Source organism: Protomyctophum bolini (assembly GCF_963924005.1).
Source record: "Protomyctophum bolini genome assembly, chromosome: 18".
NCBI classification, from domain to species: Eukaryota; Metazoa; Chordata; class Actinopteri; order Myctophiformes; family Myctophidae; genus Protomyctophum; species Protomyctophum bolini.
Window position 1 is genome coordinate 11,729,391 of NC_137879.1, and position 24,735 is coordinate 11,754,125.

The 24,735-nt window shown below is 42.4% G+C and overlaps 3 protein-coding genes across 5 annotated transcripts in view; 1 reads left to right on the plus strand and 2 right to left on the minus strand.

Moving 5' to 3' along the window:
• Positions 1 to 11,939, minus strand: part of adkb (adenosine kinase b) — a 137,869-nt gene extending 125,930 nt beyond the window's left edge. The window contains exons 1-3 of one of the 2 annotated variants that reach the window (XM_080788888.1): positions 11,804 to 11,939; positions 7,699 to 7,773; positions 6,621 to 6,674 (exon numbers count right to left, since the gene is read on the minus strand). In XM_080788888.1, the coding sequence (XP_080645014.1) occupies positions 6,621 to 6,674; positions 7,699 to 7,773; positions 11,804 to 11,865 (191 nt within the window). In that variant the 5' untranslated portion in view covers positions 11,866 to 11,939. Of the gene's footprint in view, positions 1 to 6,620; positions 6,675 to 7,698; positions 7,774 to 10,902; positions 11,034 to 11,803 lie in introns of those variants that run through there. The other variant, XM_080788889.1, reaches the window with a different exon arrangement.
• Positions 1 to 24,735, plus strand: part of LOC308332578 (dual specificity phosphatase 29-like) — a 245,821-nt gene that overhangs the window by 176,804 nt on the left and 44,282 nt on the right. The gene's annotated exons all lie outside the window — the stretch shown is intronic.
• vclb (vinculin b) overlaps positions 12,623 to 24,735 on the minus strand; it is a 39,090-nt gene continuing 26,977 nt past the window's right edge. For both annotated transcript variants that reach the window (XM_080788530.1, XM_080788529.1), the window contains exons 10-21: positions 24,558 to 24,733; positions 23,424 to 23,614; positions 22,875 to 23,074; positions 20,420 to 20,548; positions 19,753 to 19,902; positions 18,663 to 18,771; positions 17,705 to 18,007; positions 17,105 to 17,229; positions 16,552 to 16,737; positions 15,944 to 16,147; positions 15,636 to 15,740; positions 12,623 to 15,329 (exon numbers count right to left, since the gene is read on the minus strand). In XM_080788530.1, the coding sequence (XP_080644656.1) occupies positions 15,183 to 15,329; positions 15,636 to 15,740; positions 15,944 to 16,147; positions 16,552 to 16,737; positions 17,105 to 17,229; positions 17,705 to 18,007; positions 18,663 to 18,771; positions 19,753 to 19,902; positions 20,420 to 20,548; positions 22,875 to 23,074; positions 23,424 to 23,614; positions 24,558 to 24,733 (2,025 nt within the window). In that variant the 3' untranslated portion in view covers positions 12,623 to 15,182. The remainder of the gene's footprint in view (positions 15,330 to 15,635; positions 15,741 to 15,943; positions 16,148 to 16,551; positions 16,738 to 17,104; positions 17,230 to 17,704; positions 18,008 to 18,662; positions 18,772 to 19,752; positions 19,903 to 20,419; positions 20,549 to 22,874; positions 23,075 to 23,423; positions 23,615 to 24,557; positions 24,734 to 24,735) is intronic.

Below are 24,735 nucleotides of genomic sequence, written 5' to 3' on the forward strand. Positions count from 1 at the left end.
TGTAAATAGTATTTGTAGTAGATAAGAGTAGCACAATTTGAAATTTGCACCCCATGGCCAGAAAGATAATGAAGTCTGTGCGTTTGACTGGATTGTTGAATTCCTACAATGCCCATAATGCTTTAGTGCACTTCCCCTCCTTGTGGAGATGGGGGAGGAATCATTATATACGCTCTTTTGAAAATGGCCGAAATGTATAGGACTGAAGTGGTTAATGTACGTATGTTTTGTAATAATAATCAAAACCGAAAAACTAGTAACTAAAGTTTTCAAATAATTGTAGTGGAGTAAAAGTACAATATTTGCCTCAGATGTATTGTAGAAGTGAAAGTATTGACATTTTTAAATACGCCAGTAAAGTAAAAGTACCCCAAAATTGTACTTAGGTACAGTAGTTAAGAAAATGTAATTAGTTAAGTAAATGTCATTAGTTACTTTCCACCACTGCCGGGGATTTACTCACTGTAATTAACCCATTTTGACCAGAGATCAGATTCTAAAAAAATCTTCTACATCCTGTTTTCTGAAAAAGCTATGTATGTCAGTTGTTCTTCGATTTTTCTAAAATAACAGACCTACAAGCTTGTAGATCTATTTTTCAATAGCTAAAGCATAAAATAATGCTAACACCAAAAGGGGTTCCCGCCCAGAATGGTTTAAAACAAAACACCAAGGCAATGCGATTGACACGATTATACATTATTATTAGTGGGGAAAGAGAGCACGGTAGCACTGGACATCGCAAAAGACTGGTCAGGAACAGGAAAGTTAGCCAGGCATAACACCTACTACTGTATGCTAGGCAATTTCTCAGCCCACAACAGGATTATATGGACTCTGCAGTGACCAGATAATTGAATTCAGACATGGCTTACAGTGCACTGCATCCAATGATATCCGTCCCACTTGGGTGATGGAAAATAAATAATAGTAATGCTCTGACTCTGTGGATTCGCAGGGGCAACAATAAGTTTACAAGTTTACACTAGACCAGACTTTTTAAGCCTACATTCGGGCATTTTAGCTGGGATGTACTTTGTAATAAGCTTCCTTCAGCTATGACTCAGTCATGCTGACATATAAGTATAGCTTATCTTTACACTTGCCTGTCCCTTCCTAAACTGTTCCAGGTCTCTTGTAAGGACATCAGCAGGGGACCGTTTAGTGAGAGACTACTAGAGGCAGAGACACCTTGAGCTTAATGCACCGTTTTAATAATAACTACAACATCCATAGTGTTTGATGGTGCATAAAAATTAAAATAAAATAAAATGCATGCTCACTGCTCATACAGAGGTTAACCAGAACAAAGCATACCACAACAAGCTTTAAAGCTACAGTAGTTGTTTCAAGGTGCCCCATTTTGAATGTAGTAATGTTCAGGAACTACAGACTAAAGACAATAACTATTTCCATGGAAACATCGTGTGAGAATCTCAATTCTTGTGGAGGAAAATCGAGGTTCACATTTGAGCAAGAATCGTGCAGCACTAGTGTGTGTGTGTGTGTGTGTGTGTGTGTGTGTGTGTGTGTGTGTGTGTGTGTGTGGAGGCTGGAGGCCGGCATGCATTGCAATGCACAGCACTGGGAATTAAACAGCAAAGCCCCGTGTTAATCCTGCCCTGCCCTTGTATGTGGCAGACATGGTGGTGTCTGCAGTGGCAAAGATAAACGCCACTGCCTTTTGTAACAGTGGAGAACAACATTGCTGATGATGCTCTTTTGCAGCGCCACAGCAGGGCGTCCAATGTCACGCGCGTGTCCCTTTGTCATGTCACACAACACCACCTGACAAGAAAGATTACTCTATGTGACAGATGGCCAGAAATACTGCTCTGTTGTTATTCGTTCATTTTAAGTGGCACGTTACTATTTTATAATATATATAACATGCCACTGTGCGTAGAAAATAAGTAAAATAAACAGAAGGAATTCTGTTATTTTACTTATCGTCTGTCTGGACATCTGAGGTCAATGTTTTGGGGTTGTGTGTGTGTTTGAAAATGATGAGAAAATGGCAATGAGGGATATAATAGAGGACTGTTATTACATGGTTGCACAGCATTATCATTGGCGTGCATGGAGACAATTCTTATTGTGCGATATATAATCATTTCCAGTCGCTTGGTCGCGCATGAGCGAAATGAGTTCCTATGTCTTTGCAAAGGGCTTGTGTATTGTTTTTTAATTGGACACGATGCGTGGGGAGTCGAGGGGGACGCAAAGGTCACTTCCGTTGGATTTTTCCAGCTGGAGCGAAGATACCAGGTGGCCTTCTCATCATTACATTGACTTTGTATGTAGTCGCACGGCTCTAATAATCCAAGTTTGAACGTAGCTTAGGGCAGGGGTCTGTGACCTTTTTTTAAATTAAGTGGCATGTTTTTATTTTCTAGATTGTCAGTGTGCCATATCAACATTAATTAATTTTAATAACACCACGTGTTAGTTTTTCCTTCTTTTTAAATATTCTCCTTCACGTTGTTATAATGATCATTAGACTCAGAGCAATAACAGAGTTCAGTTTTAATGAATGTAGAATGCAGGATGTAATTTACACACAAATGTGAGGGACTTCATTTATTTGACTGCATTTTCTTAAATAGTTTACTTTATTTAAAACCAAAAATACTCTCTCAAACACTTGCCAGTGTGCCAGTGATCACCCTCCTTTGTGCCAAATGTGCCAATGTTGGCACTGGTGCCTAAGGTTGCCTACCGCTGGCTTAGGGCACAGTGAACACACTGGTGCCTAAGGTTGCCTACCGCTGGCTTAGGGCACAGTGAATGTTGGTACTGGTGCCTAAGGTTGTTTACCCCTGGCTTAGGGCACAGTGAACACATGAAAAAGTAGTAGTGTGGCATGTTGTCATCACTAGGAAAAACATGACAAACATGGCATTAGGTATCGAATAAAAATAAGTGTTTATTTTATAATACCGATTTATTTTCCCTTCATGATCAAATCAATTGATTAGATGGAATGATTAGATTGACTGATGATAAATTGATTTGATTGATGTCAAACAGTAGTGTCACACAAAAAGATTATAATAATCGAAAATACAGAGAATAGCTCCCCCCACACACACACACCCACACACACACACAGTCTGTCTCTCAAACATTCACACTACTGTCTTTCAACATTAGTCATCTGATGCTTTGCCGTTTGTATTGTCAGTTCAATATGAGCACTAAAAATTAAGCGCCATCAATGAATCGGTGATAAATCCCTCTGACGTTTTAATGACTGAGACATCACCACAATTATGGTTTACAAGTGCATGTGATGAATTTTGCAACATAATCAATGATAATACACGTCTTCTTTGCTGTTCTCATTGACAGTATGGTATAGTATATGGTGGAGTATCAATATAAAAATGTATGTGCAAGGGAGGGGTTTTCTACATCCATTCAGGATAGTGTATGAACACTGTGTGTGGTCAATGGAGAAAAGCAATGAAAAGAACTGGACATCTGGGGGGCGCTGATGGCCTAGCGGTTAAGGCACAACCACATAGAAGCTCTAAAGCAGCCTGACAGCGTGTCGCAGGTTCAATTCCCGAGCCTGATGACCTTTGCTGCGTGTCACTCTCCCTGACTCTGCCTGCTTCCTCACTACTACTATCCAAATAAAAGGCAGAAAAGCCGTTTAAAAGAAATCGTAAAAAATAACTGAGTGTGAACTGAGTGGTGCAATTCTGTGTGGGGGTTCCCGGTGGGTCCCCGGAACGTCCAGACCCACTGGAACGCACCCAGGGTGCCGGCGAGCCGCTCGCGTCCGAAACGGTTAAGAAATGACGTGGGGGAATTAGCAGACTCTAACAACAGTGCCACTTTTGCCCCTATTGGTACCCTAAACATAGGGACATACAGATATAGGGACATTGCTGTTCCTTGGAGTGCATGGCTGCACCACTTAAAGGAAAATAACTGGACATCTGCTAGTAGCAGTATTTAATCCTACATTATGGCCTAGCCTCCCACTCCTTCTTGACAGCTTCATTGTATTTGAAATAAATACATCTTTGGGAATCGTTAATTGGGTTTTGTTTCTGGTTAATAGTCAATAAAACCTTGTCTAAATATCGGAGAGCAGAATATGGTTTCATAATCATCAAACCCCCAAAAATCATTTAGGTTTAAAGCTCCTTCTGACTAGAACAATCTACCTGTTCATAGTCGGCCAATAACGTCTCTTTTTTATTTTTTTGATATTTTTTTTTGCTTTATTGATAGTTTCAAAATTCAAGTGAAGATTGACAGGAAAGAGAGAGAGAGAGAGAGAGAAGGGGAGAGACATACAGCAAAGGTCGTCATGAACGGGACTCCAACACGTGACGTGCTGTCAGGCCAGAGCCTATGTGTGGCATGCGCCTGGACCACTAGGCTACTGAGCGCCCCAATAACGTCTCTTTAATTGTTTAAAATGGTGCAGTCCTCTCACCTTCAGATTACATGAAACATTAAAGGGATATTGCACTTTTAAACATGTTTGGTGTCATATTATCGTCTACTCAGGCTTATGTGAACACACTTGTTAAAGTGTCCACTCCCACATAGGAGTGGGAGGGGATGAGTGCGCATTCACTCGTGCACAATTCCACACTGAATTCTCCACCACGCAATGATTTATGATGAAAAACAGGTGCACAATATGAAATATGCAAATACTGAATCAAGTCACTTAAAAACGGTCCAGGGTGTTCACAAAAGCCTGAATAGACATTGAAATGGCACCAATCATGAGTGAAAGTGAAATATCCATTTAACATTTACTGCATCATGATAAGAGCTGTATCAATGTGCTTTACCACAACAGAACTCACTCAGAGTCTAAACATTATGTTAAACATTAACATTTAACTCATTATGATAACCTGCTATGAGATTGCCTGACAGGCTTGTCAATATAAGGCTATTAGGCTGTATGAAATACCTCACATAGACTAAATAAGCACACACACACCAGTATTTACTATACATTACAAAAATAAGTATTGCCAAATCAGCAATCCAACCGTGGCTTGTCAATTTCCGACCACACCCATATACCCACAAATTACATTGTACAATATTGTCCATCCCTATGTTTAGAGTACCAACAGGGGGCGCTGTTTCACCACTCACTTCAGACTGGTCTGATTTTTCACCCGACCGTTGGATCAAAACTTGATTGGGTACCCGTGATGTTCCTTCTGAGAATCAGGTGTATTCCAGAAAACTCTAAGGGCTCTATTTTCGTCCATGCTAACCCCCATATCCAGGGACAGTTTTTAAGTGACTTGATTCAGTATTTAGATACCTCCAACCACTGCTCTACCATATTATAGATTTGTTAAAATCAGGGGCGTAGCTAGCGTGATGACACAGACAATGCAATTGCGTTGGGGCCCGTGTGGGCATTTGGGGCACACGGCCAGCCGCCCACCAATGCCAGCTCTGAGTGCGAGTGGAGTGGAGGCTAATAACGTGGAGTAAGTTGTGCGGGTGCTGTCGGGGCCACGCGCTGACCAGCCTGCGTGTGTCCTGGTGATTCAGCCATAGCCACAGGATGGACAACAACGTCATCTGCTTTCCTAAAATTCCTACTACTTTGATTGGTTAGTCGCCGAAGACTGCTGCTATGGGAAGGCCTTTCAGTCTGAATAATGAGTGAAACTAAATGAAAATTCAGGCTACTAAAAATGTATATGAAATAAAATTGTTATACAGCAGATTGCACAAATCATCAGGGGGGGGGGGGGGGAGCAGTTTCCCTCGAGATGTCCAGGGCAAAAGATTTAATGTCTCCAAGAAGGCTATAATATTACTGCAGCAACTGGTTGCAATGGGGTGCAAGAGGGGTGCTGAGAAAAGAGCATGCAGTCAGCAAAATGCTTCCAAAGACTAAAGGTTACATCATGTACTCGAAAGAGATTCATGGCACACAGCGACAACAAGTGTTGTATGAATTATTTAACTAGTACAGTAGTAGTACTAGCAGTAAATCGTTGTGGTGGGTGTGAAGCATGTAGCTAGCAGAACGTACTGTAGCGTAGGTGTGGTATTATGCACTGAGCATCGAATGACTCTCCTCAGTTACTTACGGGAGAGACTCATTTATAACTTTGCTATTTGGAGTAGTGCTTACTGCATGACGTCTGAGGCGAGGTTATGAATGAAATTATCCCTTATTTGGTCTTACAGTATGCAGGTATGCAGTATCCATTGGGCCAGTGGGGTCGGGGACATGAGGCCCTTGGCTCTCAGGGGCCCTTCGGGGAAACTTGACCGCAGGGCACTGGGTTTGTGGCCCTGACAGAGGCCCTTCATTAGCCGTTGATTGTGTTAAATTTAGGTTAAAAAAAAGAGATGATAAAAATACAAATTCGGCCCAGTGGCCCTCGTGGGGGTTAATCCGTCCTTAACCTTATAAAATTATAAACAGAGACTTAGCATGCAGGGTGATAGATAACCACTTAAGCCCCATCTTATCCAAAAGTAGGAAAAAATAGCCGATGGATAATATTGTGGATCTGCTATTTTTTAACACATTTGAAAGGTTTCTCCTATAACGACTTGCCCAAAATAGGCACACACATCAGGTTGAAAATGATGAAATGTTTACTCACAAAGCCTTGTGTTTGTCTTCTGCAAGAATCTGGTCATTTTGCTTCAGGCCGTACCTTTTAGGGAACAAACAAAGTTTTGTGATCAATGATTTTTGTTGGCGACATTAAAACCAATGAAGTATTAAGTACTTAGTTGGCCGGATTCCCCCAAGGTTCCATACCAGGCCCCCTCCTTTTTGCTCTCTACACCAGATATCTTCGCTGAAAATAGCTGATCTACATGTTCACAACAAATCACTACACATTGCATTGTGAGCTTGTAGAGCTGGTATTTTCACAGAATGTTCACCTTATAATAGGCCACAAAATTGCGCTAAGGTTCATATGGTTAACCCATCAAAACCGGGAAAGTATCTGTCACTTTAGATTTTAACCCCTCTTTTTTTATATAATTTTTTTATCCCACGATTTTGTAACCCATTTTTCACCCGTGTCAATTATCTAATGTGATCCTGGGCTCTACACACCCTCCGCCAACCTAGTCCCCATATATGGGGGACAAGGGGAGAGCAACGGACTTGAACTCATGCTTCCTTCATGCATGAGTGTCCAAGTTGCTCCTTTACACCTGACAGGGGGGAGTTTCCCTGGTTGGACGTAGCGCGTGGAAGGAACACGTTATTCCAACCAGTTCCTTTCCCCTACATCATTTAACCACTCTTTAACCATTATTTTATACGTTGGCCATTCAAAAATAGCAGATATACACAAGCTCCTAGAACGTCACTTTGTGCCGCGCTATGAGCTTGTAGATCTGCTATTTTTTTTATCTTGAACATTTATGCAAATCTTTGAATATATATACTTTTTAAAGATAATGTTTTTAACTCAAATATTTGCTTCTGGGGGTCTCTGTACAAAATATTTGGAGATGGGGGTACGCTGCAAAATACAAATAATTTTCGGGGTCCTTGACACAAAAAGGTTTTGACCACCACTGATATAGCAACATAGGTTTTTCAGAAAACTGTTAGTATTCAGAAGACATTTTGTAGAATCAGCCTCAGGTCTTAATGGGTACATTAGTGATCTTTGAGGAGTTAGTGGGTGGAGTGATCAGAGCTGCTCAGAGACTTACTTTTCAAGGAAGTCCTTGTCCACAACAGCTGAGATATCAAGCAGGGGATTGCCCATCCCAAAAAGGGTGTTCTCACTGCAGGAGGACAAAAGCATATTTTAATTAATACTTCACATTTTCCACCAGACTCCAAACTCCCACTAAATGGTGTCATAGGACGAGTATAATATCTCTGAAATGGCCTTGGATCGGCTCGGGATCGCCCAGAATGAAGTTGCTAATGTTGCTCTGGACCCGCGACCCGACTACAGATAAGCAGTTGAAGATGGATGGAAAGGAAAGATGGACATCATCTCTGTGGGGGGCCGCGGGGCTCGATCCCCCATGAAGAATTTGTAAAACCCTTTATCCTGACTCCTAACTTTCCAGGGGTGGGGGTGGTGAACATTGCCTGTCCTCGTTTACGTTTGCGCAGTTCAGGCATTCAAATGCTAATCTGGTGGCTTTTGTTTTAAGCTGCCAGGTAGGATACAGTACTTTACCCTGCAGTGCACTGCTCACTTGTTCACAATTAAACCACCACCAGCCTAGAACAGATTTCCCCGCAAGGCGGGGGTGCGGGGGGGGCGTGACAATTATAAGAACTTTTCCGTCTCTGGATGGATGGAAAGGAGCCAGTTTAGGTGGTTCGGGCATCTGGTTAGGTCCTTGAGGCACGTCCCACTGGGAGGAGACCCCGGGGCAGACCAAGGCGCAGTTGGAGGAAACACATCGACTCACTGGCCTTGGAACGTCTCAGGATCCCCCAGGAGGAAGTCACTAATGTTGCTCTGGAGAGGGAAGTCTGGAACACCCGGGTGGAGCTGTTGCCCCCGAGACCAGACTATGGATAAGCGGTTGAAGATGGATGGATGGAATGAGAATTTGGTTTAAAAATAATCTGGGAGTGATTATTAGACTAAATTAGAATTTGCTTTGAGGGAAAAGCCCGATCTGAAAACATTCAGCTTGCTAGTCGCTATAGAGGGACAACATGGTGCTTTATACTTTGAATGAACAGAACCAGGGGAGTTGTTATTTCTTCCTCGGGAGACAAATAATAAAGAACCTTGAACCTTTATTGTGGGTGTGATGTGTGTCAGTCAACAGGTTCATATCTAGGTCCTATAACTGTGCTTTGGTTAAGTACCGGGTTCAAGATACGAGTGGTGCAGAATCTGCAGATGGCCTCCTGGCCTGCACACCACACATGCTGTTGTACTGAGCTGTTATATGTGTAGCCTGCTTGTGGCCTGCTTGTTAGTTTGCACCAGTTTGGCCATTATCCTCTGACCTCGCTCATTGTTGTCTCCGCCAGAGCGAATGCCATGGCAGAGACTTATGTTTTGTACCCTGTTGTCCGATTAAAAAAAAACCCAATATATATTACTCCTTCAGATTTCATCCAAATTTCATTCAAATCGGTACACACGATCTCTATAGCCATGTGATCAATACGGATCTGTTGTTCTATTTTCATATTCCATCCTGATTGGCTAAGAAATTAGAATGACATGGCCTATTTTGAACAAACTACTCTTTCTCTCATCCAAATTGGTACATCTCTATAGTCATGTGACCAAGAAGACAGATGCGTTTGATATTTCATATTTTGCTGAATTCCGAAAATTGCTGGCCCACAATAACCAACCCGACCTCAGACCTGACATGCACTTTTTCTAGTTGGCAAGCTGTTTTCCCCACACAACTGACTGAATCCGAGGAGGAGTCAGGAGCCCTAAGGAGGATAGTGAACCATCACCCTTTCTGCTTATTTTACAGCCACGTGCTTTACCATTTGGTGGAGTGGGTTTTGTACTTAACAAGCAGTCAGGCAGATAAGTGAGTGTGTGTGTGTGTGTCACACAGTACCTACACTGATAAGTCTTTATCATAAAACTTTCCCAAACAACGTGGAGTTGAAGCTCAAAGTGTGATCTTTCTTGACTGACTAAAATATGTTATCCATTTAAACTTAAAAGTGGTGCTGTAATGTAGCCTACTTGTGTTGTACGCTGTACTTGTGCTGTACTGTACTGTACTGTACTGTACTGTACTGTACTGTACTGTACTGTACTGTACTGTACTGTACTGTACTGTACTGTACTGTACTGTACTGTACTGTACAAGGCTACAAGCCCTCCTCCCTGGCCTGTGTGTGTCTCTGTGTTAAGGCCTATTCATATTAGTCTGGATTTTCGGTGGTGAGGTGACCACCGCTCCGGTGGTGAGCTGACCACCGGAGCTGAAATAACGTTGAGCGGTGGTGAGTAAAAACAGAGAGAAGGGCTGGAGCGGTGGCGGTGGTTTGCTCTTCACCGCGGCTCGTGACGTCATGTTGTAGTTCGGTGGTCACCTAACCACCGAAAACCCAGACTATGAATAGGCTTTAACACACAGACACACACAGGCCAGGCAGGGAGGAGGCCTTGTAGCCTTGTACAGCAGTACATATGAGCCTTTAGGCTGTGCAACTAACTAGTGACACTTGGTGGTGAACAAACGCTATAATACTATTTTCGTGCCAGGACCCAGGGACATACAGTAGGGACAGACCCAGGGACACAGCCACACCACACACATAAGTAGGAGTGGTTGCAGTGCACCACTCAAAAAAGACTGCATCACTGACAACAATTACCTGTAGGCGTCATTGTTTCTGTTTTGACTACCCAAATCTCCAAATGTCCATTGTCCAATTGACCTGACCATTAGCCTACTACTTGTCAGGAATTCTATAGTTGCTATGGACCCGTTTGGGACCACCCACGTGTATTTCCTGTCAGCTATACTCACAAACACTGCAACATTTGACCCATTTAGAATGTTGTCAAGTGTGAAAAGCTCAATAGACTATGACTTATCAGTGTTTCAAAGATATTCATGGCCCAACCCGACACATATAAATTAATAATTAGGCTGTTTGTCACAATATTTCCCTAACCTCCCCTCGATAAACGTTACGTCAGTCCCTCCCTAAACAGTAACAGCTGCTTTTCACGTTTGTTTGCTTTTTTTTTTAAAGTTGACAACCCTTATTTCTATACACATTTCAAATCACGCTCAGAATCCCAAGTCACAGAGTATAATAAAGGCTGAACTATACTATGATAATTGTACAAAAAAGGAGACCCATAAGGCATAAACGACTCGGAAGTGTTGCTTTACGGAATAAATGCGTGTCTGTCACCTATTAAGCTGATATATAGGCCTAGGCCTACTTACCTTGCTGTTGGCATGGCGATATAATTATTATTATTAATACGTGTCTTCTGGTGTGTGTATTAGTTTTGACAGGCGCTCCTTGTCCAAATGTCCAGCAGCAACGTGCTTTTTCTTGACTGCTAATTTTCTGCTTAGTTAGCTGTCGCCCCCCGCACCCCACAATCCATTCTGATTGGAAACCGAAGCAGCGGGGGCGGGGTTTAAGCATCTCCTCGGCATGTGGTTGGCTACAAATGTTACAACTACTTGTAACGTTAAAGGAAAAGGGCACGTTCAGTTCATTCAATGATTATGTATGCGGAAACATTGTTGCCATTTGGTTTGGCTTGTCCGTGTCCGGATCGTAGCGCGATCGCCCCAAACGGAGCAGATCTACAAGCTTCACAGCGCGTCGCGTGCAGTAGATCGCAGTGCTTGTAGATCTGCTCTTTTTGGTCACCGCCCGTTTCGCCCCCCCGTTTGTTGATGATGGCCATAATTTGCGGCGCGTCTCGTTAACGTTAAATACACGTGGTGGAAATGTTGAGGTCGGCCTCTCCAAAACCATGTGATGTTGATTTCCTACACACCCTGTCCTGTCCAGCCCTCCTCCTTACCCTGACATCCTGTCCCGACAACTCCCGTCAGCTCACAGAAGGATATCAGTATCACGATCAAATCCACGCATATTAATGTTGTGTCTTAAGCCGATTCCGCGGAATACAGTGCTAAAAGGGCCTGCCACAAACAAACTCACACCGAATCACCGATGCACGGGTTGCAGACACGTCCACTATCTATGGCACTAACCAACTGTGCATCGTTTGCAAGCAGCGACAGATTACTACTAGCATCCGAGCTAACTTGCCCAGCAGAACGTCATAAAACGGCATCCTCATACACCGCTATAAATAAGACTTACCCTAGGGATATTTTCTGCGTTGTTGACATCTTTTGGTTCTTCTCATCAACATCAGACGTCATTTTTGTTTTGCAGTGATGTCTGAGGAGTGTGTTGATGATGCTGAGGGAACCGATGTCTACTAGCACACAGACAGAGGACAGGAGGGTTGGGCTGGCTCCCCCACCCCCCTGCGTGAGGATGTTACTAATTAATTAGACAGCATGGCAATGATGCGAACTAATGTGCTTTAATAGTGGATGAATGGATGGACATACATACTCATCAAAACACACACTTTACCGGATTAGTCGGGCTGCTGTCATTTGGGGATCACCGTTGTTGTCTTGTCTCCACTCCACCACATGCCCAAAGTTTCACATTCAACGTCATTTAATAGTATAGCAAACGTGATAAGATCAATGCATGCCTCTGTGGAGTTTGCATTTTCTGCCCGTGTCCCCCCTAGTAAGGTATCCTGTTCAACAACAATCCTGTTCTCTACTCCCTAGGGGTCCTTAAGGGAGTTCCAGGGGGTCTCCAGCTAAATGATAGTTAGGAACCAAATGGACCCTTATGGGTCTGTACCTCAGTGTACAAATGGACCCGTTAACAGGTCTATTTGTACACTCAAGAGTTAAATCAACTATGATTTTACAATATAAATTGGGGTCTCGGATAGAAATTCAATTAAATGGGGGTCCGTAGCCTAAATTTAAAGTAAACGGGTTGAGAATCACTGGTAGAGCCGTAAAAATCCCCCCGCTCATGGACTGAAGGAAGCATGAGGTCAGTCCGTACGTTGCTCTCCCTGGCAAGAACAAGACCATACAACTGAAATGCTATAAAATGCTTTATTACAAAATTGTGAACAATCTATGCAGAAGATTTGACAGATCTATTCAAATCCCAATACGTTGTTTTCTATATTCTTTTGTACATAACATATTAGGGTTTGAATAGGGCTAGATTTGACTTCCTAGATCAGACGAATGGGGTGTAATGATATCACCCACTCATATTAAACATACATGAAAAGGTGTTTTGAACAAATCAATGATACAGTCGTGTGTGCAGATGCTACAAAACATCTGTAAATGAAAAAAATATATATAGCAAATAAAGTTTCTTCTTTCAAGGCACATCAACTGTTTTTTTTTTTTCTTTTTCCAAAATGACATTCACACCAATGGCCTAATTCAGACATTTCCAAAACATCAACCGTTGTGCTCAGCAACTGTTGCCAACAGCTACCGTTTAGTGTACGAAGACACGTTGACAGGAAAAGGCGATAAATAACAATAATGCATGTCGACCACACCAGTTTCACCATGCCAGCACTGTGCTATCCACAGAGAGGCTCTTCTGGCCTTATTGATGCTCCGTCGCATGTGGCAATAGTAGATCTACAAGTACACCGGAAATAGTAGATCGATCTACAAGCTCAACCCAAGAAGCCTCGTGAGGTTGCAGTTCGGCCATTTGCACCGCCTGACACGGTCATGTGACATAGTATAAATTAACTATGAATCAGGCTTTCCTCTCTTGTGCCCACGAAGTTCCCTTGAATACCTACATGTGTGTGCAATTCATGTTTCACAAAAAATTATTGTACTAGTAAGACAACAATGAGACGTACAACTGTGCAGTGTTAAGAAGGGGAGAAAAAAAAACTGTTGGGCAAGACGACCAAGGTCCAAGGTTAAAGAAAATAACTTGTCGGCTCGCTGGAGTCCATGAGAAAAAGGCAGCATCGTCTCAAGTCACTGTTTTGTTGCAACTTGCATACACCTTGAGCCCTATTCGCCAGCCCTTATCCCTAAACTTCTTTGCCTTTTACTACTTTTTGAATAGTTCAAATATCGATCTACAAGCTCCCCCAGTATGAAGTTACTAATGTTGCTCTGGAGAGGGAAGTCTGAAGCTCTCTGGTGGAGCTGTTCCCCCCCCACGACCCGACTACAGATTGAAGATGGATGGATGGATGAAGGTCACAACGTGTCGATGTAGATGGGCTAGTTGAACAATTTTAAAATGTCTTTCAAAATGTTTTGAAAAGAATAAGTTTAGGGATACGGCGTAAGGCACTGATGGAAATAGGGCCACTTGTCGGTACGTGAGCCGATGAGGACATAACGCAAGTAATTTTCAACATCACCTGGCTCTTGCAGATGTTTGCAGATAAAAAAGTTGTTATTAATTAAAAGAACTCGTCTGTTGAAGCAGCCCTTAGAACACTGACCCAGAGAAAAGACTAGGCCTGTCACAATTACATACTCGCAATTATTTGAGATAATCACAATTATATTTGCATAATCGTCAATCATTTCCATGTTGTTCCATATTTTCAAATAGCAGAAAAATAGCAGATCTACAAGGTTACAACACGTCACTTTGTTTGTGACGTGTTGTAAGCTAGTAGATCAACTATTTCCACTATTTTGGAAAAGAACAAACTATTAAAAATGATTAAATGTGTCAGTGATTTCTTTGTATATTTAAGTTATTTGTTATATCTACCCCATGTGATTACGAAGGCTAAAAGGCAAACAGAAATACAAATTGTAATGCAAAAAACCCCAATTCAATCGTTAATTGCAAATAATTGTGCGACAATTAATCGTCAACTTAAATGGGTAATCGTGACAGCCCTAGAAAAGACAGTTATACGTTAAAGATAATAGTGGAAAAAGGTCTTTGGCAGAAGTCCTAAATGACAGAAAAAACTATTCAAACTAAGCAACAGTGTTTTTTTTGTTTTTTTTACAGTTTGTATAACGTAGCATAGTGTAAACAGACATAATACGATTTATATAGTTTGTGTGAGCCGAACATTTGCATATTATATTGTACTTGTAACAACTCCTCGTGAGTTCACGTGTTGGTGAACCAATGCTGAAAATGTCATAAAACAACCAGTACAAAGATATAAAAAAAAAAAACCTCCTCCAGAAAATCTTGCCAAATCGAATTTAACTTAACACGGCTATGTCAAAGCGACCGCAAAAAAATATCAACCCGACATTATATGAAAAGCCAACCTCTAATCAAAATATATATATATATTTCTGGGATTTGTCAAAATAAGCTCCAAAACATTATTTTTACACACACATTAGAAAAAAGAATTTCCCAGAAAGAATCGAATCCATAACTTGCACCGACAGTCCCATCATTTACATTCTACCAAAAAACAGCTACTGCTTTATAGACAGTACGGGACGAGTTGAGAAGTAGTGTTCTATCATAGCCTTTTGGCCCACATTAGGGTAAGGGCATGCCAACGTCAGCAGGGGCTGGTAGGGGGAAGCATTTATTTGTCCATTTGTTGTGTTGCTCAAGCTTCAGTTCTCCTCCCGGTCCAGATGGACCGAACAAGCATAAAACTTGGTCTTTTCTCTTACTGGTACCAGGGTGTCTTCCTGATCCAGTGGAGCGTGAAACCTGCATCTGTCCGGATCTTAATGGAAGCTGCCTCAGCCTCCCTGACGGTCTCCTTCACAGACTGCATCAGGTTCTGAGCGTTGTGAACCAACATCTCTGTGGCCTGGGAAAGTACACATGTAAATGGTAAATGGTGCATTTATATAGCGCCTTTATCCAAGGCGCTTTTAGATTGTGCATTACATTCTCCCATTCACACACACACACACACACACACACACACACACACACACACACACACACACACACACATTCAAACACCGATGCACACAAAACACATGTAAAATATTACACTCAGGAAGATTAGGATAATTCATTAATTAAGGAATCCAGTGATTTGTTAACAGTATAAGAAGAAAAAAAAACTAAATTTGTCATAAGTATCGTACTGCATGTGAGCTTAGCTTACCTGCTCTGACTCTTCCTCACTGATGTTGGTACGACCCAACATGGTGGCCTTGACCGTAGACAGGATTTTAAGCTGCGTACTAATGGTGGGAATGCGCTCACACACCTGAAACAGGGACAAAGAAATTACATTAAAACATAAATGATATTATCATAATCAATCATCAATCATATATAAAATCATATTCACACACACACAGGCAATTTAGGTATGTCATACTATCCCACACCCCAAAATAGCAAAATGGCCGGTGTGTGAATAATTATGGTCAATGGTGCAACATTTTCTGAAGAGACTAATTTACTGACCTGGAGCAGGTTGGTCCGGATACGCTTATCAGTGCATTGTTTGGCCACCTCTTTAGCCAGGCGTGTGACCTCGTCTGAGGCTTTAGCGATATCCTTGGCACACTGGATGAGGGCACGCTTGTTCCCACTGCCACCACGCACCAGTCGGGACATCTCAGCCATGAGCAAAGCCATTCGCTTAGCTGCACCAATGATGTCATTACCCTGTGAGTGGTAAGAACAAAGTAAATACACTTATACACAGACTTTCTGAATAGTTTTCCCATAGCTTTGTTTGAGTGGCCCAGCCGGTATGGGAAAATGAACCGTATTAGGAAACGGGTATGCTTCCTAATGGGAACCGGGGACTAATAGCTACAGTATGCACAGAGCCTATAGGACCATTCAACCGACTAGCTGTGTTTTGAAACAAGCTTCTAAAACATCTTAAACTCTTTACTTGTATTTTTTGTGGTAAAAGCGTACAAACTCTCTTCCCTTTTTTTGTTTTCTTGGAAAAATGTCACGACGGGAACTATGCAAAGAAAAAACTAATTTCACCCACTTTATTACTTGCAATAAAGCAAAACAGTTATGAAGTGCTTCTTTGGATAGAATGGTTGACTCACTTTGCTGGACCATTTGCGGGCCTCGTCGTGGAGCTGCCTGGCCGCCGCCATCATGGGCTCGCTCAGCACCTCCCCAACCATCTGCTCTGGGAAGTCCTCTTCCTTCTCCTCCGGGGGAGGGGGCCTGGGTGGAGGTACCTCGCCCTCGGGGAGGGGAGGTTTGGGCGGTGCAGGCTCGTCATTAAGCTGAGGACGAGGAGTCAAAATTATTAGTTTTTGCCATTTGTGAGCAACGCTGTAATTAAGCATGCAATATAATACATGACAGGCTGTTGATGATTAAATATAACAGCCGCACACGCACACACGCGCACACGCGCACACACACACACACACACACACACACACACACACACACACACACACACAGCAGTGGCGAACATTTAGATTTTGACATTTATTTTAAGCTGGGGACCAAGCCATTTAGGTGAATCAAATATTTGATGCTGTGTCAAAAACAAATCGACACAGAACTGCAGCAAAAACATTCTTCAAATACGTAGATAACTGGAACATTTTGGTTGCACTCTGAGGTTAATATGTGAGGACTTACGTGGAGCTGATCGATCTCAGGTGGAGGTGGTGGGAAGTCTGGCTCCACTGGCTGGAACGCCTCCCTCACCTTCGCCACAGCTCCCAGAATCCTGTAGCCGGAGTCCAGGAAGCCCTTCTGAAGATCTGGCAAGAGACAAAAAGACAGCTTTATTGGAGTTTCCATATTGTGTCATGAACGCTCAGCATGATGTACCCGACTGTCAAAATACTTCCTTAATGTCAACGAAGTCCATGATCACAACACCAGAGGGAGTTCAACTAACCACCACATTCAAGCCAGATTTGGCTTGAATGAAGCCAAATCTGGGGAAGGGAAAATATATAATTCATATATATATATTTTCCCTCATTTTCTAACCATGTATCTGATTATTCTTTTTTTGCATAGAAGTGTATATTTGTCTTTAAATGTTTTGATGAATTGAAAATGGAGTACCCTTATGTAAACAAGTCTAAGCTCCTTTTGTATTGACCTGTACTTTCCTTGAACTGTACCCATTCTACAATCTGTTAATACAATTTTCAATTAATAAATCAAAGCACTAAATAAATGGCAACTGTAACTGTAAATCCAGCGAGTAAGTAAGATAATGCATACTTGGATCTTGGATGTTCCCAGCCACGGCTTTGGCGTTCATCACCATGGGCGAGATGGTCTGGCTGAGCTCGTCGGACGCCGCCTTCACCATCGCCCTGAACTTGGGGTCCTCGGAGTTCTCCATCTCCCGCTTGGCCACCAGGAGGATACGGTTGGCCCTGCGCGCGATGCTGGTGGCTCCGGCCACCAGCATCTGAGGCTGGTGGTTGTTCATGGCCACACGGCACTTGTCTAGGTCCTTCTTGATGGCCTCCTCCGAGGCTTCCAGCAGGGACTTGGTGTCGATGGCCTCGTCCACCAAACCTGAGGATAGAGAGAGACCACGTTAACCTGTGACTGGGAACCACTTTGGACGCCAAGTCTTTTTTAGAGACGTTTGTCATTCTGTGCACTTGACGTGTTTGACAAGTTTTCCACTGGAGGGGGCTGTTCGCTAACCTACAGATCATCCATGGTTTCGATGATTCTCGGGGTGCAGGCATGTGTTCCGTCATAATCCGACACCCTAACCAAACACTGACCTAACACCAACAGCACGCGGACGCAACGCATGTCACGGACGTGAGGAGCAACAGGTGATTTGTGCATGTTGGACTTTTGGTATGTCGGATAAATGTCTGCACCCCTTCTCGTGAGCCTTCGGAACACGTTGATCACGTGACTGAAAATAATATATATAATACACTCACGAAAACCACCACTATAACGCATTCCAATGGGATAACTGCACGCAGAGCAGGCTCTCAATCACAGCATATCTTTTTCAAACAGCTTGACGCATATGAAGTTCTATGAACTATGATGAACCATGATTATTTTCCGATTCTAGGACATCCGCACGCGCCATTTGAGAGCACCCTTGCACGGATTGGAACGACGCAAAGTATTCTGTGATTTTTCAAAGGTAGGTGAAAAGAAAACACTATAAATCCAGGCACAGAAAGTTATGATGTCATACCGGTCATTTTCTCAACGTTGTCAATCCACTGGTTCTTCATGGTTTCAAAGTGCTCGTAGGCAGCTTGGTTTCCGGGGTTTCTCAGTAGAATACGAGCGGCAGATACCACCTAAAAGGATATAGGAGTATACCCATTAACACTGGTGGAAAAAGGTACTCACATTCTTTTTACTGAAGTAAAAGTATCAATATTACTGTAATATTGAAATACCCTGTAGAATGTCCCACCTCAAGTTATCAAATGTATAAAAATCTTTTGAAAATCGTTGATCTACAAGCTCACAATGCGTCGCGATCCATTTTCAAATGGCTGAAACATATAGGGCTGAGGTGGTTAAAGGAGAATTCCATGCTAGAATGCTTTCTTATCTTTCTTTGTAGTTGTTACGTCCCCACCAAAGAGGTTCAGGTGTTTTTTTGTGCAAAAACTCCTTATTGGCTATTTTCCCTACCATAAGCCCTCAATGAATTGCATTGGATTGAATGGGAATTGAATGGGGCTATGGGGTGTTATGCTAGTTCGCTTATTTTCATCGAAAGAAGTATTAAAGTGTGCCTCTTGGGATATTATTTACATTATGAAGAGAGGATATATACAAAGAAATTATAATTTTGAGCGATGGAAATAAGCGAATTAGCACCCCAAAGCCCCATTCAATTCCCATTCAATTCAATGCAATTCATTTAGGGCTTATGGTAGGGGAAATAGCCAATCAGGAGCTTTTGCACAAAATAACACCTGGACCTCTTTTGTGGGGACGTAACAACTACAAAGAAAGGTAAGAAAGCCTTTTAGTATGGAATTCTCCTCCATTTTGTAATGATAATCAAAATCTACAAAGTAACGTTTTCAAATAATCTTCTAAATAAGTAGTAGTGGAGTAAAAGTACAATATTTGGATCCAAGATGTAGTGAGATTAAGTACAGTACAAAATAAATGTACTTAGCTACTTTACACCACTGGCCATTAACTGTCAATATACTACAGCCAAATGAGCCAACTGGCAGACAATTAGCCCAGCTATACCAGAAACATTCGGCTCGACGAACGCAGAAACAGACAGACGACAGACAGAACTGTTGACATACTTGTGGCGTTAAGTCTCGTGTTGACTTAACGGCGGCCTGGATTCCCTCCACTGTGCTCTTATTGGCCGTTCCTACGGCGGCAGCTTTCTCCGCCGTGGCGCCCAGCTTATTGGCGTGGTTCTCAAAGTTGGCAGCCCGCTCGTCAAAGACCTACACAAAATGAAGGGGTTGAAACAATTATCTTTTTGTTTATTATTATTGTGCATAATAAATAAAAAATGAGCTAACCTAAATGGTAAAATAAATGGTAAACAGTGATTTATCCAAGGCACTTTACACAGATTGTGCATTACATTCACCCATTCACACACCGATGGCGGAGGAAACCATGCAAGGCACCTGCACATCGGGAGCAATTAGGGGTTCAGAGTCTTGCTCAAGGACACTTTGACACTAGGGGCTGTATTTTGCGTGTCTTAAGTACCAGGTCTTATTCCCTAACTTGAGTAAACTAAAGACCTGGAGGCGTGATCAATGCCATTTGGCTATTCTGAGTGGCCAAAGAGCATTGATCACGCCTCCAGGTCTTTATTTTACTCAAGTTAGGGAATAAGACCTGGTACTTAAGACACGCAAAATACAGCCCTAACTCTGCTAAAAGTGACTGTAACATCATCTTTTTACTGCAGTAGCCACCAGGAGGAATCATGACGGCGTCACTACTGACCTCATCCCTGTTGGGGGCGTCAACGGGGGCTGTGGCAGCCACCGCCAGCAGCTTGATGGGGGTGGTGGTGTCACTGAAGATGTCAGACACCTCCTGCGTCATCGCTTCCTGCATCTTACCCTTCAGGTCCTGGGAGGGAGGAGCACGCGACACGCACGTGTTTTTAAACACTTCTAAATTGGACATTGTTGTTTGCATTCTCTCTTTGTGGGGACTATCAGTAGTTTGAGTTACACAGAACACAAAAGGAACTCTCCTAATCATTCAACATTATCTTAAAAAGTTGGCATTTTAATAGAACCATAACATAGTTCATATTGTTGCTTTAGGGTGGAAAAACTCCAAACTCCAAAACTATAACTTTTCAGAATTCCAATTCTAAAATAGAAGATCGACGTTAGTTAAAATAAAAGGTTAAAAAGCTAAAACTTGGACATAGTTTCATTCATAGCTGATGATATATCTAACAAACAAGTCTAACAAACCACGGAATGCTTTGTAATATGTGACCAGATTTGACTGAGAGCCTGCCATCGCGCAAATTCTAGCTTTTCACCAGAGAAGAAAAACGAAAATTTAAAATGAGTTAATAGCACAGGCAGACTCTTCACATAATAGACTAACTAGAGCATGTCTGAAATAAGTGTCAGAGCTGAAGTCGACATGAAAATATGAAATAAATGCTTAAACATGTAGCTAGGTGTAATGTTAGAGACCACAGAAGTGAACCTTTCAAGCCCGTTTTCTCAACTCGCTGTTTTCTGCAAGACATTACTCTATAAGGCAAGCCATATCTCCAAAACTGGTGGGTCAAACTGAACAACCAATATATCAATTTGAATATATCAATTTGAAGCTATGATTCCCTGCTTAGTGCTTTCATATGACATAAAAAAATCAATGGCAGTCCCAGTCTAATTTGGTCACATATGGTAAGCAAAAAAGTTAGTATAACATTATTGTGAGTCAGCCAATTGGATAAGCATGTCAAACCACTGGTGTCAGTAAAACAAATCAACCAGCAGAGGGAGTGCTTGTCTATGTGCTTGTCGTGGGCCCTGTTTATCTAATTGAAAAGTGTGCCTTCAGGTTTTGCACACAAGCAATTTGAAATTAAATATGAATCCAAATGATTTTCAATGAAAAGCTTTTTAATACAAATACTGGTACTTCCAATGGCCTTTAAATATACACATGGTTGGTTCTAAGTACATGCTTATCTGTGTTGCGAGGATGAGGGGGTACTTGGAAAGCGTTCTTCACTCCAAGGGGTACCTGTGGCCAATTAACCCATTTTGGGTGGGAACCCCTTTTGGTGTTAGCATTATGTTACGCTTTAGCTATTGGAAAATAGCAGATCTACAAGCTCATAGCTTGTAGGTCTGCTATTTTTGAAAAATTGAAGAACCACTGACATAGAAACAGCTTTTTCAGAAAACTGTCAGGATGTAAAAGACATTTTTAGAATCTGATCTCAGGTCAAAATGGGTTAAGTACCCTTGCTATACGAGTGTATAGTTTCAATGTCCACATTATTATTATATTTATACTTTCTACTGTACTGTATATTACCTTGCGTTGTCCTTGCTTACCCTAAAACTCTCTGGATTAAGAGTCTGCTAAATGTAGCGGATTCGATAATCACAAGTAGGTTACTTATCAAGACGATGCAATTGACAAGTCACCTACTGCATGTATACTGGAGCTGCGATTAGGAAACCTCTGAGAAGATATGGGAGAAGTTCTTGGACTTCATTAAGCGAGGTGATATTGAAGAGGCTTTGGATGTATAGTGGTTAACTGGGGTAGTCAGCTGTGGGGTGGGGGTAGGGAACTGTGATGTATGTAATGTGTTTTATTTTCGTTTTATTTTTCGTTTTGTCATTATTATTTATTAATTTTTGTTCTGTATGTATTGTTGTCAAAACATTTTGTGATAAGATTTTGTTTGTATTTGTGCTGCCATGGGGATGTGGGGGGGGGGGGGGAAATATATGTCAATTGTTTTGAAAATACTTCTTTGTACTGTAAAGAAAATCAATAAACATATGTTTAAAAAAAAAAAAAAAAAGGAAACCTCTGAGAGGTCCGGCGTGGTGTTGGTCGCGTTGTCTGACTAAATCTAACCCTAACCTCATTCTTAACCTAACCTCATATCAGTCCTAACCAGCCATGTAAGTCCCCTAACCTCATATTAGTCTAAACCAGCCACATAAGTCCCCTAACCTCATATCAGTCTTAACCAGCCACGTAAGTCAGTTTCACTTCACCCAGGTCACCCAGCGGTATGGCAGCTGTTCATACCCCAAACATGCAGACATAGGGACACACGTGGCCAGTCATTGGAGCAGTGTGCACTGTGCACCGCTCAAAAACATTAAAAAAAATCTAATCCCGTCAGCAGCGAGTCAACGTTACGTTGCGAGTCAGTCTGTGAGGCAGCCGTCTGTCTTACTTTGAGCGCCTCCTGGAGCTGATGAGCCACGGCGCGCGCCTGTGGCGAGTCGCCTTCGCCGCGTGCAGCCAGGTCCGCCAGCTGTGCCATTAGCTGCTCCACCGCCTCACACTTGCCCAGCAGTTCCTGTCTGTAGGGAGCCGGCATGGAGTTGGCCAGCCTGTGGCCCTCTGCCACCAGCCCACGGATGGCTGCCTGGCCTGGACAGACACACACACACACACACACACACACACACACACACACACATTAAACAGTGTTAATTTCCTCATCTAAAAGTATGAGGAAAAATGTTGGTAGACTACGGAATGGTATTCAAATGTACAAAGTACTCAAATGTTTTACTTAAGTGAAAGTATCAATACTGCAATATAGAAATACTCCGTTACAAGTAAAAGCCTAAAGTTATTTTCTTTTATTGATTCATTGATTGATTAATTCAGCTACAAGAGGAATGGAGGAATGCGAGTGAGTTTGGGTGTGTGTGTGTGTGTGTGTGTGGGAGAACGTTGGCCTAATAGGATGATGATGGTGGCCAGACGTACGTACCCACACCGCCATCATCCATGTTGGGGTTGTCCATCCAGCGCAGGGCCTGTTCAATCTTCCCCTCCAGGTGAACGGCCGCCTTGGCGGGCCGACTGTTGGCCACGGCTTTGTTGGTCTTGGACTGCAGGTTCTGCAGTGCTGTGGCGATCTGCTTGGCCAAAGCTCTGGCCTCCGGGGTGTCACCTTTACCCCTGGGAGGGTTACAAAAAATGTCTCAGTAAACAAACATAGCCACATTAAACACTTAAACCCTATATACTTTGTTGACGGGAGTCTATATTTGGACTCCCCCTCTAAACAAAATCTCTGCTGAAAATAGCTAATCTATAAATGTATATATATATATATATATATATATATATATATATATATATATATATATATATATATACACATTTGTGTATGATTTTCAGTTCATCACTCACACAACCATTGTGTATTGTCTGAGTCATCTCTGACCATAAGAAGTTAGTCACATTGGAATGTGTTTGTAATACAGTTAAGTAAGTTATCCTGGGACAGCTACCAAAGCACATTACTCTTCTCCTTTGAAAACAAAAGGCCTGCGGTTTCCGAGGCTACTCTTCTTCACCAACGTGGACATTACAATCTGAGTTATAACTGATTATAACTCTTATATCATGTTCCCACTGTGAGAACTGAATTTGGGAAACATGCTTTTAGCTATGCTGAACCATTCTCGAGGAATCTACTACAAAAAGATTTAAAGCTAGATATGTTTTTTTTAAGATTTCTTTTGGCTTTTCTGCCTTTATTGATAGGACATAGTGAAGATAAACAGGAAACAGGGAGAGAGAAAGTGGTAATGACACCTAGCAAAGGTCATCATGATTGGGACTCGGACCCACGACACGCTGTCAGGCATGCGCCAATATGTTGTATGCGCCTGGACCGCTAGGTCCAGCAGGCATTGGAATTGATCATTTAAACAAATATGACACTCTGCTTGCCAAAGACTGCACGTTTTTAAATAGTTTGTATTCTATGCTGCCTTCTTGGTCATGTCAGGTCCCACTTGAAAAAGAGATCTCAATGTGGTTTTACCTTAATGATTATGGCATGGCCATAATAGGTTCATATGGTTTAAACACTCCTCAATAGTCGACTACTTACTGTCTTCTGAGTTCAGAGAGCTTGGCGGTTAGGGCAGCGATCTCTCCGATGGAGCGCAGGATGTCATCTCGCTCCTTGGGATCTTCACACATATCGGCGATCCTTTTAGCCTCCATGAGGAGGGCCTTGATGTTCTCCTCCCCCTCTGGGCCAGCGTTGGGGTCTGCCAGCCAGTTCT